General features: G+C 53.1%; 1 protein-coding gene and 1 pseudogene across 2 annotated transcripts in view; both read right to left on the minus strand.

Annotated features, from left to right (window-relative positions):
- Positions 1-17,577, minus strand: part of LMF1 (lipase maturation factor 1) — a 99,407-nt gene that overhangs the window by 38,916 nt on the left and 42,914 nt on the right. For both annotated transcript variants that reach the window (XM_044915046.1, XM_021698067.1), the window contains exon 4: positions 5,307-5,455. In XM_044915046.1, the coding sequence (XP_044770981.1) occupies positions 5,307-5,455 (149 nt within the window). The remainder of the gene's footprint in view (positions 1-5,306; positions 5,456-17,577) is intronic.
- LOC110587867 lies at positions 310-843 on the minus strand (annotated as a pseudogene).

Below are 17,577 nucleotides of genomic sequence, written 5' to 3' on the forward strand. Positions count from 1 at the left end.
GCATATCTGTCTACTGAAGACTGCCTAGTTTCTCTCAGCAATGTCTGGTAGCTCCTAGGGTACAGAGCATCAGACTTCTGTTAGAATTTCCTAATTATGGATGTTATTGATGTAGTGAAAATTTTGTTAAAAAAAACCCCAGCGTATGTATTTAATATATTCATCACAAGGGCTCAACCGAGACTTAATTTAAGAAACATAAAACAAAAATGATCCCTCAGATTAAGATAAAGAGTCTCAGAAATGAAGGAAAGAACAGATCATTGAAGGAGAAGATAAAAAGACAACACAAGGAGAGGGGCTCCCCAGTCAGGGTTCCTGGCTGGAGACCTGCTTTGAGGCTTCTTGCAGATACTTCTTAAAGGCTGTGGGTTTTTCCAGAGCTCGGCAGCATGTGTGTGCAAAGGGCCTTCAGTGTTGGTTTCTCCTTGCAGGCTCTGGATGGACACCGGGATGGCCCTGACGTCACCCTGGGCGGACCCCTTGTCCTTCAGGGTGCCTGGGCAGATGTTACCCTGGGAGTCTGTGCTGGGGTGGTAGCAGGGCGTGGGTGCGTTGTAGGGAGCCACTGGGGAGTCCCGGGGAGAGCTTCTACCTCAGATCTCCATGGTGGCCCCCGCCCATTTGGAAAGGTCTGACTGAGGGAAGGCAGAGATTCCTCTGTCATAAGACAGCATGAGGGCACTGGCTTCTGCCGTAGCCTCTTGTCCACGGGGCCCGGGTGGCACCCCCGCTGGGCCTGGCTCCTCTGCCGGCGGCGGCTGGGTTGCAGTTCTGAGAGGCCATCCGGGCGGTGTGGCCAGGGACACAGGAACTCGGGAGAGCACGACTGCGACTGCCTAACATTTCGTTTTCTGACAGCTTTTGCTAGCATCTGGAAATAGCATGGATTTCTGTGCATGGTCTGTGACTCCTGGCCCTGGGTAACTGCATGCATTCCTCCTGAGGACCCTGTGACCCTCCACATACGTGATCTCCTCACCTCGAAGACAGGTGCTTTTACTTCTTCCCATGTTCAGGGCTTTTGTTACCTTTTCTTGCTTTTCTGCACAAGCCATGATCTCCAGCACAATGTCAAGCAGATGTGATGAAGGTGGATGCCCCTGCGTGCTCCCCACCTCGTGGCAGAAATGTGCAGTCCCCCGCAGGTAAGAATGGTGTAGACGTGGGTGGTTTACGTATCAGCTTGAAGAAACCTCCTGTTCCTTGTGTGCCACAAGATGTTTCGTTAACTGTGAACCAGTTAACACATGCTTTCCCTCCATTAGTTAAGAGGATCGCAGCATTTTAGCTCTCCCCCGTATCCGGTAATTCACCGAACTGCATCGGTTCATTTCTGTCCACTCAGTCCTGCATCCCGGGCAAAGCCCACTCGGTTTAAATGCCTCATGCTGCTCAGGCGCTGCGGGCTTCGTTTGCTAATAGTTCAAGAAGTTGTTGGTGCTCTTGAAGAATAGTGCTCTGGAACGTTCTTTTCTTGAAACGTCCTTGTCCTCCCTGGTCTCAGAAACATGAGCTGGGAAGGCTTTTCTCTCTGTTTTTAGGATGCGTGTGTGCAGGGTTCACACTGTTCCTTCCGTAAATGTTTATAAAACTGCTCATCAGTGAGGACTTCTGGGCCTGGGGTTTTCTCAGTTGGAAAGGTGCTCAATTCCTAAAACTTATCAGATTTTCTGTTTCTTCTGTCAGTGCTGGTAATTCACATCTGAAAGAACTGCACCATCTCCTCTAACTGCCTCCTTTATACACGCCAAGTATGAAGGGGTTTAACTTTGTATTGTAAAAACATCCCAGCACCTGGGAAAGCTGTACACACAGCACGGAGCCCCGCGCACCTGTCATGCTCAGGTCCACACCGTGAACCTACCTTACCTACCGCACCCGATCTCACCAGTTTTCTCATGGACGTCCTCCTCCTGTGCCAGGATGGCCCAGGGCTCCACATCTAATGGCTGTGTTCCCTGGGCGGACCGGGCCTCAGTCTTTAACTGCACTCCATGGCTTTGGTCCTGGAGAATGTTGGTCAGTAAATTTGAAGAATGTCCTTCAGTAGGGGTTTGCGTGGTGTTCGTTTCTCACGATTAGATCAGAGCTCTGTGTTGGGGCAGGTCTGCAACAGCAGGGGTGCCGTGTCCTCCTTGGGGCTCCTTCTGTGCCCGGGGCCCTCCTCTTGGTACCTTGCCCCCCGAATTCCAGCAGGATGTGAGGCGCAGAGCAGACAGCCAGGCACCTGCCGTGTTTCCCCCTGAGCCCCACTGTCTGCTGTCCAGTGTGACGGGGGCTGCACAGTGCACTGGGTCCAGTTTCCAGCTATTCACGGAGTGCAGGGCAGCCCGCTGCCACCACTCCTTCACGGCCCGGCGCAGCATGAACACGTAGGAGCCCTGGGGACAGGGAGGCCGCGCTGACCCACCGCAGGAGCACGGAGGCGGTGGGTGCACAGCCCTGGAAGAGCCCCCAGCCTCTCAGCACACTGGAGACGCTGCAGAAAACACAGACACCGCAGCTTCTGAGTCCGTGCGGAGGTGATAGGCACTGTGTAGCTGCCGCTCTCCTTGACCAAGCCTGCTCTGCCTTTCTGCTTTCCAGCGAAGGAGGGTGAGCAGCATCCAACACACAGACAGAATCAAGTAATTACACCTTTTAGTGCACCTGATAATTTTTATCCAGCTGGTGAGAACAGTCCATCAAAATGCCATGAAAGGTGCTCGGCAGTGCTGTCAGGCACCGTGGGGGCCGCTCACCTCCTGGCGTCACAAGCCTGACACATGGCAGCCCGACAGCGCCGCCACCCAGATCCCCTACGCTGGCTGCGCTCCATTGGGGCCCTTTCCACTCCACCCGACGAACCTGCTGTCCCAGGCGGGTCCCCAGGGAGTGGTGGGAACACTGCGCACGTTATGATTTCTAAATGTAGCCGAGGACAGAAAATCCAAAGTGAAGTCACAGGCGGACATGGAACCACAGCCTGCTACTAACGTGACCAGACACAGCTAATAACTTTAGTGTTTGAGGAAAAGGAATGGTGAAGATCAGGACTCCTGTCTTTCTCGCTACGTGGATGCGGAGTCTGGAGAATGCGCCCTCTGAGGTGAAGTCCAGACACGTGCTAAGTCCACACGGCTGCTCCAACCACCTGCACCTGCCCAGGGCCGGGCACCTTGCCGGCCACACCAGGGCCAGATGCGTGCTCCTGGGGCTTCCCGTGCTGGTGCCCACGTCCCAGGCGGAGCGCCCACCTTCTGTACTCCAGCCGCTTCCAGTGCCCCCGGAGGTCCCGGCCAGAGAGCCTCAGATGCAGCATTAACCGAACAGCAGGCGGTCATCACACCAGGATGAAGCTGCTTCAGCATCCAGAAGGGTGTCTGAAATGCATAAGCGTGGGCTCCTGGCAGTATGAAAGGAGCTGGGGCGGTATGTACCCACGGGACTCCTGTGCTGCTGAAGGACCACCCATCGCCAGCTAAGAGCTGGCTCTGCTCAGGATCTGAGGGCAATGCAGCAACAAGCCAGGCTCCCACTGGCCAGATGGACATGGGGAACAAGGGCATCAGATGAATGGCAGCCACAGAGGGGTATACTGGCACTGGGCAGAGCAGAGGGGAAGGCGGGACACACTCCATGTACGAACGTCTGACGAGGGCAGCCACATAATCCCACGGGAGTCCACCACACAGTACTCACTAATTACACAGCAGGGAAGAGCGGCTTCCCGGAGAACTGCCTGGGCCTCCCGGGGACGCAGGGCACACAGCCAGCCAGCGTCGGGTCGCAGGGGACAGGGGAGACTGCAGGCCATGGGGATTGGAGGGGACCGGGTGCGGCAGAAGCAAGCTCTCTGTGAGCTCGTGCTGGCCCCTGCCCCCGGGGAGAGTTCACATACCTGAATGACAAGGTGTCCAGTACAAAAGAAGCTAGTGTCCAGGATAAAACCCCAGATCTTACTAACAAAAGGAGAAAAGTGAAAGAGACCGTGAACACAATTTGCCAAGTTCCGTGCCTAGTTAGTTGGAGGTCAAGAGGAAGCATGTCACTCCTGATTTTAAGATTCAGAGAGTGTCTCTGAAAACTTTGAAGATGATGGTAGGTGGCGATGGAAACATATGAGTACCTGCAAGGGCCCCGTGGAAGCTGGCGGTGGGGGAACCCTGGGTTCTAGGGCCCGGTGAGAGGGCGTGAGCCGGGAGAACACCTGGCGCCGACCAGCTGCGCCGGGGTGCAGGGAGCCGCCAACTCACCTGGCCTTTAGGAGAAACTCCCTGAAGCCAGCGAGCGAGGCGTCTGCAGAGAGGACACAGCAGGCAGAGAAAAAGAAGGAAGTTGGCGCGGCTTCTCTGGGGTGAGACTCACGGGACTGTATGCCTTTCTGTTAGGAGTTAACTGGACACTTACATAGTCAGGGCCAGGGTCCCCAACAAGAAAGCAAAAAAGCCGGGACAGCTAAGACAAAACCGCACTAGCATCCTGTTTTACAGCTCACAAGAGACCACGAAAGTATCCTGTCTAGCAGGCTCTGCAGGACATCTTGACCAAGAACCACGGGCACTGAAGGGACAAAAATCCTGTAACACTTCCTGACCTGTTCCTGCCCTTGCTGATTTAAAACATTGGTCACTATCACTTCACCTCCAAATGTCAGGTCATAAGACCACCAACATGTGAACAAAACCTGATACGGAGATGGGTGCATGATCAAAGCCCCGACTGGCACACCTTAGCGGCCAATCCACAGGGGCCCAATCTCAGGATGCTTAAGATAGTTCCTCGAAAGAGTTTATAAAAACCCCTTCATTAGAAGTTCAGGGGGCAACCCTCTCAGTCCCCAGTCCCCTCCCCTTCCAGCAGCTTTCTACTTTTGCTCAATAACTTCGCTTTGCTGCCCACCACTCTTCATCTGGTCCACCTCTTTGTTCTTCGAAGCGACGTGACCAAGAACCACAGGCACTGAAGGGACAAAAATCCTGTAACACTTCTTGACCTGTTCCTGCCCTTGCTGATTTAAGCCACGCAAAACATTTCCTATGTTCCAGAAACCACCAGGAGGGCTGGTGGAGAAAGGTGCAGCTGCCGAGGGGCTTTTCCTGTGAGTCTCTTCATGGAACGGGCTCAGAGTCATGATGCGTCCCACAGAAAGTGCTTGTGCAAAGAGCTGGAGGGCCAGGGGCATTTCAGGGGCACAAAAACAGGCCACAGAACTCAGAAAGCAGCAGGAGGGGCCCAGCAGGCACAGCCCAGCCAACAGGGCAGCAAGGGGCGGCTCCTTTGCAATGCATTTCCCTGAAACAGCAAATAAAAGTTCTACTTACTGCTCCAAGCATGATTCTGAAAATCAGCCACCGAAAGCCCCACAGAACGATCTGGGACGGGGGCGTCCCCGTGGGCAATCGAGACAGAGTCCAAAGAGGGCACAGGAAGATCCCCAGGAATCCTGTTTCCAGAAGCTGGGACTCCCATCCTGGAACGATGACAGTAAGAACACAAAGGGCCGTGTTAGCAACAGCCGGACATTCTCCAAAGAAGCAGTTCCACCAAACTCCATTGAACTTAAATGGTCCCTAAACTAGGACAGGTGGTGTGACGACCTGACATGAAGGCTGAACACAGAGCAGACTCCGGCCCCGGTCTGCACTCGGTGAGGAGGAAGCCAGAGGGAGACGCAGGGCCAGGTGTCAGGGGCTGCAGCTCCACCGCAGGAGGTCAGGGTGCGCGCTGGGAGCCCCGCTAAGAAATGCAGTGAGCAGTACACACACGGCAGCGACGAGGGCTCCGTGTTCTCACAGACACTCCCAGAGCTGGGACCTGAAACAGGCTTCAGGCTACTGGCACTTGGCCTTTCTGCATGCTGCACGTGTTCCCTTGAATCTCATTCTGATCAAAAACTTTATCAGCATGAAAGATGCTTTACACAAGGGTCCACGCACTATGGTTTCATTCACAGAAGGTTCTAGAATGAGCAAAACTGATAGAGGAAAAAGAAATGGGAACCCAGCTGCCAGGGATGCCAGGGTGACACCCAGTGGGGGTGAGGGGCAGGGGGTGCCTGGGCCGAGACTCATCAGAGGCACCTGAAGATCTGTGCATTGCACGGTTTGTGAATTTCTTCCTAAAACAAAACAAAACAACCAACAGACAAACCTGCGTTCTGAACCCAAGTGTTTAGGGCTGGATGGACAGCTCTTGGGGTCTGCAACTTGCTTTGAGATGCAGAGGTTAGGACGAGGGATGGGGTGAAGCAGACGCCTAGTGCAACCTTGGTGGTGGGTTTATGGGTTTCACTGTGCCCCTATTTGAAACTTTCTGTAGTTTGACATTTTTCATAATAAAATGGGGGGAACCCTCTCTTGTGTTCTGGGGATTTCTGAAGCCCCAGTTCCAATCAGCTCCTCTGTGGGAGAGGTCAGCTTGCTGTGAGGCGGTGCCCGGCACCAGGGCTGATGGGCGAGGTGGCCAGTGGGGCGTCTCCGAGGCTCGCTGCCTCTGCTGAGCCACGTGCGCCTGTGCTGGGGACGCTGGGGCCACCAGCCTGCACCCTGCATCCGTCCAGGGAGGATTCCAGAAGCAGAAAGAAGCTTGGACGGTGCTGGGGAGGGGTGCCCTCAGGAGAGGGGATATGAGGTGGGGGCTGCAGCCGGGAAGGGGGCCCTGGTGCCACCCCTCTGTGGGGACTCAGTGTGTGGGATGCCCACGTGCGCTCAGGCCAGCCCCACCACGTCCACCTGTCCTGAGCCAGAGCTGGGAAGCCCGACTTCTGTCAGAACTCCCAGAAGGAAAAAAACAGGAGGTATCAGCAGTTAGTCTGTTTTTGGAGATTCCAGACGCAGACCAACCACATACCTTGGGTCAAGGTTCTCTTCTCGTTCACATCAATGCAAGACCTTTGCTTTACAACTTACTTCAAACTCCCTTTCTTGTCTCAACCAGGAAAAAACAGACTTTGTTCCTCATATGACAGTTTCTCTAGTTTTATCTTGAGCGATAACTGTCATCAAATTTGGACTCACTTCACTTGGGGTGTGTTTTATAATATGTGTCTTCATGCCCCAGGGGTGCTACAGAGCATGGAAGTGACTGGTAACTGCGGCGTGCTTCTCTGTGGACACCTCCACTTTTTGACCGAGAACCTCTCAGACTGACCACCCGATCCAGTCCCTCTGCCCACGCGCTGAGAACGTGTCGGAGCCGGGAGGCCCTGGGCCACGGGGCAGCAGCATGGGTGGGCCAGCAGGCGTGGGGCATTCTGGGCAGAACCAGGCAAGCCGCAGAGACAGGCAGGTGGGGCGTCCGCCCCGAACACTGCGGGCACAGGGACACTCGCTCAGCCCTGACGTGCAGAGCTGGCCCTGCCTGCACTCACTGGAAACCCCTCATAGACTTTGAGACGCTCACGTGGGTGCAGAGCATTCCCCAGAGCTCAGGCCCGCCTTCTCTAATTGCCACATCACTTTGCACAGATGTGACGAGCGGAATTTTAATATGCAGTTTGAGTGACACCAATCAAAGTGATGTGCAAATGGCAGAGCCCAGAGACCCACCTAAGTGCCGGCAAGCAGGTGATGGGGCGGGCAAGGGACACAGCACCACCTCAGGGACTCACATGGACCCGCAGAGGGTCAGCCACCCTCCTGTGAACCTACTGGAACCTTCTTCACCCTGCTGGGGTGCTCGGGGAGAGCGGAGCCACCTATGCCCCTCACCGACCCCCCACCCATCTGGCTGGAGCCACCGTGTCACTGGCTGCTGGCCCCTGGGCTGTGAGCACTCGCCGACATCGTCGGAACAGCTCTGCTGCGGCACCAGGACCACCACTGTCCTCCAGCGTGGTGGGCGGGCGTCCCCAGAAGACGGATGCGCAGGGCGCCGCCGGCTGGCTTCCCGCAGCCCACAACTGCAAGCACTGACCCGAACACAACTGGCCGATCCCACCGCGGCCTCCTACCAGTTAGAAGTCCCACTTAGGAGGGCGCCTGGGCCTTTTCAACCTGTGCTCAGATCCTTTTCTGGAGGGGAGATAGCAAACTGGCTCTTTCATGGGTGTGCAGACGCCTACTCAATTTCAGGGGGCGCCTGCGTGGCTCAGTTGGTTGAGCATCTGACTCTTGACTTCGGCTCAGGTTATGATCTCATGGTCGTGGGATTAAGCCCTGTGTTGGGCTCTGCGATCCGTGTTTCTGTCTCTTCCTCTCTTCCTCCCCCGGCTCTCTAATAAAATCCTTTTTTTTTTTTTTTTTAAATTTATTTGAGAGAGAGAGAGAGATAGAGCAAGAACACAAGCAGGAGGAGTGGGAGAGGGAGAAGCAGGCTTCCCGCTGAGCAGGGAGCCCGATGTGGGGCTCGATCCCAGGACCCTGGGATCATGACCTGAGCCGAAGGCAGACGCTTAATGACTGAGCCACCCAGGCGCCCCATAAATAAAATCTTTAAAAACAAATGTTCACTTTCACGGTGGCCCTAGAAGGCTCCGCCCCACTGAATGTTTCTCAGGGATGCTGCTGATGTTTGGTCCCGCCACTGGCTTTGGGGTGATGGTTAGCTAACATCCACTAGGAAGCCACGAAGCCTGAGGTCCATGCAGCTGCCTGTTTCTGGACTGTCACTTCTGTGGCCACCGGCTTATTTCCAATTATGTAGGCAAGTGGTGAACAGGCCACGTTTAGGAGGCTTCCATGTGAAGTGGGCGGGGGAGTCCTCCAGTTGAGGGATGTGGGGTCGGCACTCTTGACCCTGATGCTTGGACAGTGACCGCCGGAGCAGGTAGCAGGTGGCAGGCAGCTCCCAAGCGACATATGCCCTTCTGAGGAGCTGCGTGCTCACTGCCTTCAGCGATGTCCCAACAGGCATTGGGGCCGGGGACAGGCCGCACTTGGGGAGGCTGCAGGGTCACCCCAGCTGGTGCTGATGGGACAGCGAACCTCGACACAGCACTGACCAGAGCTCAGGGCCAGCCACCACTGTCCAGGTCCTCCAGGTCGGCAGTGGCCACAGCCCAGAGCCCTGCAGCCTGTGGGCAGCTCGTGTGGTCAGAGGGGGGCCGCTCTCCTGGCTTGTGCTTTTGAACTAGCATTTAAAACGGAAGGGCATGTAACACATGGCCCGTGTCTGCCAGGCCGCTGCAGGGGAAGCCTGAGGAAAGACCCCATAAAACGTGCTGAATTTGGACCCTCAGCGCATTTAGAAGCACAGGGCCTCAATCTCTCGGCCCCACTTTTTATGCCTCTGGCTCAGCTCAGGGCACCTGCTCTCTAAATAAAACAAATGTACAGGTGGTGCTTACCTTTCTTCCCTACTTAGGGACACGTGGAGAATGAAGATGCTCTTCTGCTAAACATCCAGAGAACCCAGCACCAAGAGGCCTGACCTGTGCCTGGTGACGGGGGGGTGGCCCAAGGGCATGACGCCTCGAGGCGAACGGTGCGGGGGTGGGGGGCCCCGGCTGCCTCTCTGGGGTCTGCCTGCTCAGGACGGGAAGCAGACACGCTCTGGCCAGCGAGGGGCCTGCTGGGCCAGGGCAGCTCAGACAGGAGGCCTGCAGCAGGCCTCTGTGGAGGTCGCCCCAAGTCAAGGTCCACATGGCATAAATGCAGCCGCTTCTGACCCAGGAGAAAAACATCGTCAAAGGTAGAAGCTGCGCAAACGGCTGCTCTGGAAAGATGGTACCAACCGAGGGCTCGTCACCTTCCGGAAAATCACTACCTACCTAGAATAATGAAGTGTGGCACCTATGGATCCTTCAAGAATGACAGCCACCATCCAGAGGAGGAGCAGGAAACCCATTAGCTTCAGGTTAGAAACCGGGAAAAAGGAGACAGATGCCTCCCCTCTGACGGGCTGTCACTCCTGCACGGGGCTGCCCCACCCGCGGCCGCCCAGGGCTCCCAGCAGCAGCTGGAGAGCACTCGAAGCTCTTCAAAGTCGCTTTCTTCATCTTTCCAGGTTCTATGTCAGGGCGGGAAGTTATGAAGCAGCCCGCCAGTCTGCTGTGCACAGTTACTGATGCACCACAGAAACGCAAGGGACCCTTTTCGTGCCGTGAGGGTGAGAGAGCGCCACAGACACAGTTCTGGAGTGACGGCGCCCCTCACAGGTGCCAACGCCTTTCACCCCTCTGCAAACCTTATACCCGCTGCAAACACCCCCCCGCCGTGGCAACGAGCCACAGCCAGGATGCGTCACACGTGTGAGTCTGCGGGGAAGGACACTGTTTGAGGGGCTCGGCCTCGGCGACCCCTTCTGGCCACCAGAATGGCTTGTAGAGCTGACTTGGCCCTGAGGGGACAGACTGGGGACAGTCCTTTGTCCTGAGGGGCTGGGCGGTACTGATGCCAGCCTCGCCCCAGAGATGGGGCCACACTCCTGCCTACCCCGCAGCCCTGGCCCCCAGGACCTGCCTGGAGCTGGATCTGCCCAGGAATCCTCCAGAACCAGCCTGAACCGGGTAGGGGAACGTGGCACGTGAGGCTCTGTTCTTGCCGTTAGTCCACGAGACAAAGCCTGATTTCTGAAAGGAGAGGCAAGCTGGGGGGACTCCATATTTCAGAGGCAGAATTTAAGTCCGATCAGATCATGAATAGGAGTGAATTTTCTAGCAAGTGGATACTTTTGGAAGAGTTGGCTAAAGATTTCATGCTTTAAATAAAATCATTTTAAACTGCATGCTCCCAATTATGAATCGTTTAGAAAATTGTTAATCTCTGTTGTAAGGATGTCCGTGGGCGCTGCAGGGAACAGGAAGTGACCTGTGTAACCTGTACACCCACACAGCGACCCTCCGTCCACGGCACTTTGTCACGGTGCTGGTTAATACTCAGTTACCACGGCAACCAGACTTCCTTGCCCCAGGTGTCCCCTGTTGCTCAGATCTGTGCAGGTGTCACCAGCTAGCCCGAAAACAAAACTCACAGCAATGACCTTAGCTAGGTTTACTAGTTTTGGATAAATATGAAAATGCTTCCTGTCAACGGAAATTAAATCTAGCAACAGAGATTTCTTAGGATTAATACATTCCAAATATTTAACATATATCAGGCTGAAGGGCATGATGCATTACCATTTCTTTGTTTTTTGTTTCCTGTGCATGAAAATTAACCGAAGCCCGTCTCAAAGTAACTTGTCAGAAGGCTGAGACGTGCTGGTCAGTGCTGTCCACGGGGCCGTCGGCCACAGCAGGGATATTCTGGATCTCCTGTGCCACCGAGTGCCCACTGGCCAGCTCAGGGTGCAAGGGACAGGTCTGGACCCTGCTCTCCGTCAACCCTGGGAGGCATGTCTGTTGAGAGACACCCTATGTCCATGGGCCCTGCATGGAGTGGGCCTCATTTCAGCACTGCAGCGGAGTGAGCTCTTGCATCCATGCACACTGGGTCCCCGTGCCGATGGAAGTGGGGTCACCCTCATCCCACACAGTTCTGGAGAATGACCCATTTTCACTCTGCTTTTCTAGATCTTCCACACACTCAGTGAACATGGTTTCTGGGCATCATTGAAGCTGCTGATGGGCACGCCCTTGTCACCAAAGCAGGGCAGGGCCTGGCTGATGTGCAAGGCTGCTGTGTCCAGTTATTGTATAAACATGCAAATCATGGGGAGGGTCAGCTCATCTGAGAACTAGGAAGGAGTCACACACTTCTCCAACCGGCACGCACCCAGGTCAGAGGTCAGGGCAGCACTGCAGCCTCATCCCCCCACATACACGGTCTCCACAGGGGGTCACTACATGGGCACAGCAGTGTTCTTCCTTGCCTTCCCATACAAGTCAGGACCAGCTTCACTCCCCTTCTAAAGGGAGTGCTTTCTGGCCCTCCAGTGAGGTGACAGGCAGCTCTGGGTCTGGAAGCCGGGAGGCCACCAAGGCACAGCACACCTCACAGACCCAACTCTGGACAGCATGTACATTCCACGAGGCCACGGAGAGGAGAGGCGGGCATCAGTCACAGAACGAGGACCCCATGGGCACTGCCAGCAGCCAGTATTGCTCAGAAGTTGCATGCGCAAAGGACTCTGGGGTGGTGGTCGGTGAGGGGAAGGGCCAGTGATGTCCTCAGGCACCACATCCCTGATACCATTAGGGGAAGTTTCCAGAAACATTTTTTTTGGAAGGATCAGTGCACAATGGAGGAGGGGTTTCAGCTAAGTCAGTTGGCGTGAATCATCATAGAAAAACACCACATGAGTGACCCACAGAGACCTGCAGGGAGAGGGTGAAGCTAACCAGCACCCCACTAATAGCCTCATCTACCCCTTTACTCCACCCTGGGCTCTCCTCCCTTGCTGGAGGCCCAGGCCCACCTTGGGTCTCTGTCCCCAGTGCCCATTCCTGGGGCCCTTTGGTCAAGTCTCTGCTCAGATGCCACCTTCTCAGGGAGGCCTTCTCTGGACATAACATTTACAACTGGGCCTCAGTCTGTCCCGGCATGACCTACCAAACAACACACTCACCATGCCTCAGACTGCACATCTCACTTACTTCCCTTCTCCATTCATGCTGCACCCAGAATGCAAGCTCAGGAAGACATGGTGAAGCATCCATAGTAAATGTCTTCAGGATGTAAAGGAAAACATGCCCATAAGGCATAAACAGATAGGGAAACTGGGCAGAGAAACAGAACTATGAGAGAAGAACCAAACAGATTCTAGAACTGAAAAAGAAAATATCTGAAATTAAAATTTTACTAGATGAATGTAATAACAATTGGGAGGACAGAGAACAAAAAGGTAGTGAACCTGAAAATAGTTCAACTAAAGTTATTCAACCTGAAGAACAGAGATTTTTTTTTTTTAAAGATTTTATTTATTTATTTGACAGAGAGAGACACAGCGAGAGAGGGAACACAAGCAGGGGGAGTGGGAGAGGGAGAAGCAGGCTCCCCGCAGAGCAGGGAGCCCGATGCGGGACTTGATCCCAGGACCCTGGGATCATGACCTAAGCTGAAGGCAGTCGCTTAACTGACTGAGCCACCCAGGCGCCCAAGAACAGAGATTTTTAAAAAAAAGATTTTAGAGCACGAGCTGGGAAGGGGCAGAGGGAGAGGGGCAAGCAGACCCCACTGAGCACGGAGCCTGATGACCCTGAGATTGTGACCTGAGCTGAAACCAAGAGTCAGACACTTAACCGACTAAGCCACCCAGGTGCCCCTAGATTTTTTTTTTTTTAAAGATTGAGTAACAAAAGAACAGACCCTCAGGAACTCGTGGAACATCATCAAAAGGTCCAAATATACATAATTGGAATCCTAGGAGGAGAGAAATGGGCAGAAAAAAACCTGAAAATATACTGGCAAAAATTATTCAAATGTGGTAAAAGACGTAAGTTACAGATTCAAGAACCTCAGAGAATCGTAAGCAAGACAGCATCCCAAAAATGCCACATAGAGACACAACATAGTCAAACTGCTATAAACCAAAGACAAAACCTCCTAAGCAGTCAGAGAAAAATAAGACATTACATTTGGAGAAATGACAGGATGAATGACAGCTGACTTCTTGTCAGAAACAATGGGGGTGAGGAAACAGTGAACCAAATACAGATCCTTCCACCTCATGCAACTCTCTGTTCAGAGAGCAGAACTAAGAATCCATATGCTTTCAAACAGCAAGGTACCCAAATCCTTGCATAGAGAGGATGTTGAGACAATCAAAGATGTAAAGAGGGAACAGAGCATTCAAGCAATCCCTGCGCAAGTGTGAAAGGAAAAAGCACTAACCTCAATCAGCAGGACAGATCAGGCTGCCTGCCTGAGCAGCACAGAAGAGAACGCTGTTCACCACAGACTGTGCTTCAAAGGACCCAGAAACACAAGCCATTTTCTTTTGGACATAAATGCAAGTGGGAATATTGTGACTTTAGTGCCTTCTATTAATAACGATAAAGAGGTGGAAAAACACTCCACATGATTACAAATAACACCGCAGCCTATGAGAAAGCAAAAGAAGGTTCCCTAATATTAACCATCTAAGACCTGCTTTCATTTGGGTCATTTTGATTTCATTTTTCGGACATGCTGAGTCCTCCAGCTGTCATTCACAGTTAACAATGGCCCTTCCCCACAGGCCACCGAAATCAAGGATCCCTAGTGTGGAAATGGAAGGACACACTGTCTGCAGAGAGGTATCAACTGAGCAGGACTTCTGGAAAGTGAGCCAAGAAGCCAGGCACGAAGCAAACTTTCCCTCCTCGCAGAGAGCACGGGTGCAGACAGACCCAGCCTTAGAACAGAGTCCTAGCTTTACATACATGGGAGTGATGGGAATGTTCTACATCTTGATGGGAAGTTACACAGGTGTATGCATTTGTCAAACTCTAAAAGTATATACTGATGATCTGCACATCTCATTGTGAATTCTCTGTCGAGGGAAAAAAACATGAGCACACACTAAGCTCTAGTTAACGACCTACGTGCTGAAGTTAATATTCGGAGGCAAGTACGTGGATATGTGACATTGACTTTCAAATGCATCAAAGTAGATGATGGATTGACAGATGGACAGAAAGATGAGGAGATTAACTATATAAAGGAAAAAATCTAGTAAACTATAAACTGTAGAAGCTAGATGGTCCATATATGGGTTTTTACTATACAATCCTTTAAGCTTTTTTGGTATGTTTGAAATTTTTCATAATGATATGATTTAAAACGTCCTATGTAACACTTATTCTTAGCCACTGTAAAAATAAGAAAAAGAAAAGTTCTAAGACTTGACATAGAAAAAAATATGATTGCCTACACAGAAAGTTAAAAAAAAAAAATCTACAGAAAATGAGCTCAACTATCAAGTGGCACTGGCAGCAATCACAAAGGACATTAGAAGGAACCCTATAGGGTACTTAGGGACCAAGTGATTCTTCTGAAAGTTGACAAGACAAAGATTAAGTGTTTGATCTTGAGTTTTCCAGAGAAGCTGGATTTCACGCAACCAAATAGTTGATGAAGTAAAGTTGCTTCGATTAAAAAAAAAATCCCAGATAAATGCGAACAGAGTGACAGAATGAGAGCGTGTGCTCCGGGCGGGCCCTGGGGGGTGAGTCCAGGCACTCGCCAAGGCCGTGGCCAGGGCCTTGGTGCTGCTGACAGAGTTCTTTTTTTTTTTTTTTTTAAAGATTTTATTTATTTATTTGAGAGAGAGAATGAGATAGAGAGCATGAGAGGGGGGAGGGTCAGAGAGAGAGGCAGACTCCCTGCTGAGCAGGGAGCCCGACGTGGGACTCGATCCCGGGACTCCAGGATCATGACCTGAGCCGAAGGCAGTCGCTTAACCAACTGAGCCACCCAGGTGCCCGACAGAGAACTTTCTAATGGATGGATCAGGCTGGTAACAGCTGGTCCCTCAGCAATCTCACCACTGCAGAGAGCGGGGAAAGGCAGCCTGTGCTTTCTGACCGACAGCAACAGAAGTCCCAGCATCCATGACGCATCCCTGCCAAACGCCAGGCCTACTCTGATGCCGCCTGGAGCCCGGTGGCTAGCCCACCAGCGACAGGCAGGGGACACCAGGGCTGGAGGTGGTCAGCTCCATTCGGGACGAGCCGTTCTGCTACAGAACCCTGTCTGGGAGCATGGGGGGCAGCCGGGGAGGCCGCAAGCGGCCACAGGAACATATCCGAGGCCTCATTCGGACACAGCAACTGTGGAGAAGCCGTACGAGGCGGCCAGCAACACCGGAACCTGCTAGAACCCCCACGATGTTTTCCAAGTGCTGCTATAAAAGGTGCCATCTTGCGCGGTGCACCAGGAAGCGGGTCTCCTGCACCCAGCATGGCAGACAGGGAGTCAGTCAGCCCAAGACTGGAGCACTGCCTGTTAACAGGGACACCCTGAGACAGTGCGTGCTGCAAAGTTCTTGTAGTCAAAAGTTAAAGAAAAATAAGCAAGAAATTCTCCCATCTGCTGGGACATCTAGAACTGACTGCCAGCATGTTCACAAATGCTAACAAACTGTGAAAGGCAATGTTTTAAATTGCCATTTGTCCTAGAAGCCAATCTTACAGTGAGTATGGGAATAAGTCTTTTAAAAAGATATTTAAAATATTTAAAAAAATAAAAAGATATTTAAAAGCTTTGTAAAGAAAACCATTAAACTTTATAGAGAGACACACAAGGTTTTTAAAAACGCCAGCAGAATGAGCGTGCATTTTCCAGAAGAGGAAACCAGCAGAGCAGCTGAAAGCCAGGGTCTCTGGGAGCATGGTGAGTCTAGCCAAGCTATTCAGGTGTAACTCTAAAAACAATTTTTCCCCCAAAAAGGAGATTGAGAGCGCCGCCCGTGGCCCCGTGACATGGAAGCCAGAACCGAGCAGAGCCTCGAGCTCCGCACTCATCACTGCCAGGGACGCTGCTCATCCCGCACACACCAGGCATGCAGGGCCTGAGGGAAGGGGAGGGAGGACCCAGGGTCCTGGTGCACGGCAGCCATGTTCTCTAAGAAGACTGAGGGTTCTGCTCCCGTTCAGTGACCACATAAGAGGGGGCGTCCCAGGGGCGCCTGGGTGGCTCAGTTGGTTAAGCGACTGCCTTCGGCTCAGGTCATGATCCTGGAGTCCCGGGATCGAGTCCCGCATCGGGCTCCCTGCTTGGCAAGGAGTCTGCTTCTCCCTCTGACCCTCCCCCCTCTCATGTGCTTGCTCTCTCTCACTTTCTCTCTCTCAAATAAATAAAATCTTTAAAAAAAAAAAAAAAAAAAAAAGAGGGGGCGTCCTGCTCCCAAACCAAAGAGCTCACATGTGCACGTGCAAAGCCCCTGCCGCTCACACCCACCCCAGGCTCTGCCCCCGTTACTATTTTCATTGGGGATTATGACTGTAATTGCTGATTTTGGCACCATCAAAAGGGAAAAAAGGGGAGAGATTGTCCATTTACGGACACTGAGCCAACTGTCTTGATCCGAGTCTTGAAGCCAAGTGACTGAATGGTGGGGGCGAGCCTTCCCCAGCGAGAGCTGCATGAGGATGTCTGTTCTAAATGGCCAGCGCTTACCCTGCTGCCCTGTATGAACGGGCACTGTGCCGAGGCAGGCTGGGCCCAGACACCAAGTGAGAGCCTGGCACTGCACTGAGGCAGGACCTTCACGTGAGTCAACAGAACTACATACATGCTTAGAATTTAGGAAGGGGCCGAGCCGTGGGGAGTCCAGAAGCTTCTGAGGCCTGGAGAGCCACTTGGCGTGGTGAGAATCACAGCTTCCTGTTTCCTGAGTCATTGCTTTCATCCCCCTGCCCTGGGCCTTTCTTGAGGCAGATCACACAGCTCTTACTCAGATGGAAGGTGGTTTCTTGCCATCAAAAAACACAAAATCTGAGACATAGCACAGAGCGAGTGGGCAGGAGGGTGGTAAACTCACCAGGCCTGACGAAGCACCAAGGGCCACACCATGCACGGCCCCTGTTCTGTGGATTGCCTCTGTAGACCCCACGGCATCAAATAACCTTGATTACAAAGTACTTTGTGTGCCCTCCTTTCCTCAGGCTCACGCCCACGCCCACGCCCACGCCCACAGCTGGGCTTCATCAGGGGCTCCAGGAGACCATCTCCCTGCCTTATCAGCCCCTCCCTCCCTAATCCAGATGCTGCTTCCTAGATGACCGCTCTT

Source organism: Neomonachus schauinslandi, chromosome 5 (genome assembly GCF_002201575.2).
Source record: "Neomonachus schauinslandi chromosome 5, ASM220157v2, whole genome shotgun sequence".
Taxonomy (NCBI): domain Eukaryota; kingdom Metazoa; phylum Chordata; class Mammalia; order Carnivora; family Phocidae; genus Neomonachus; species Neomonachus schauinslandi.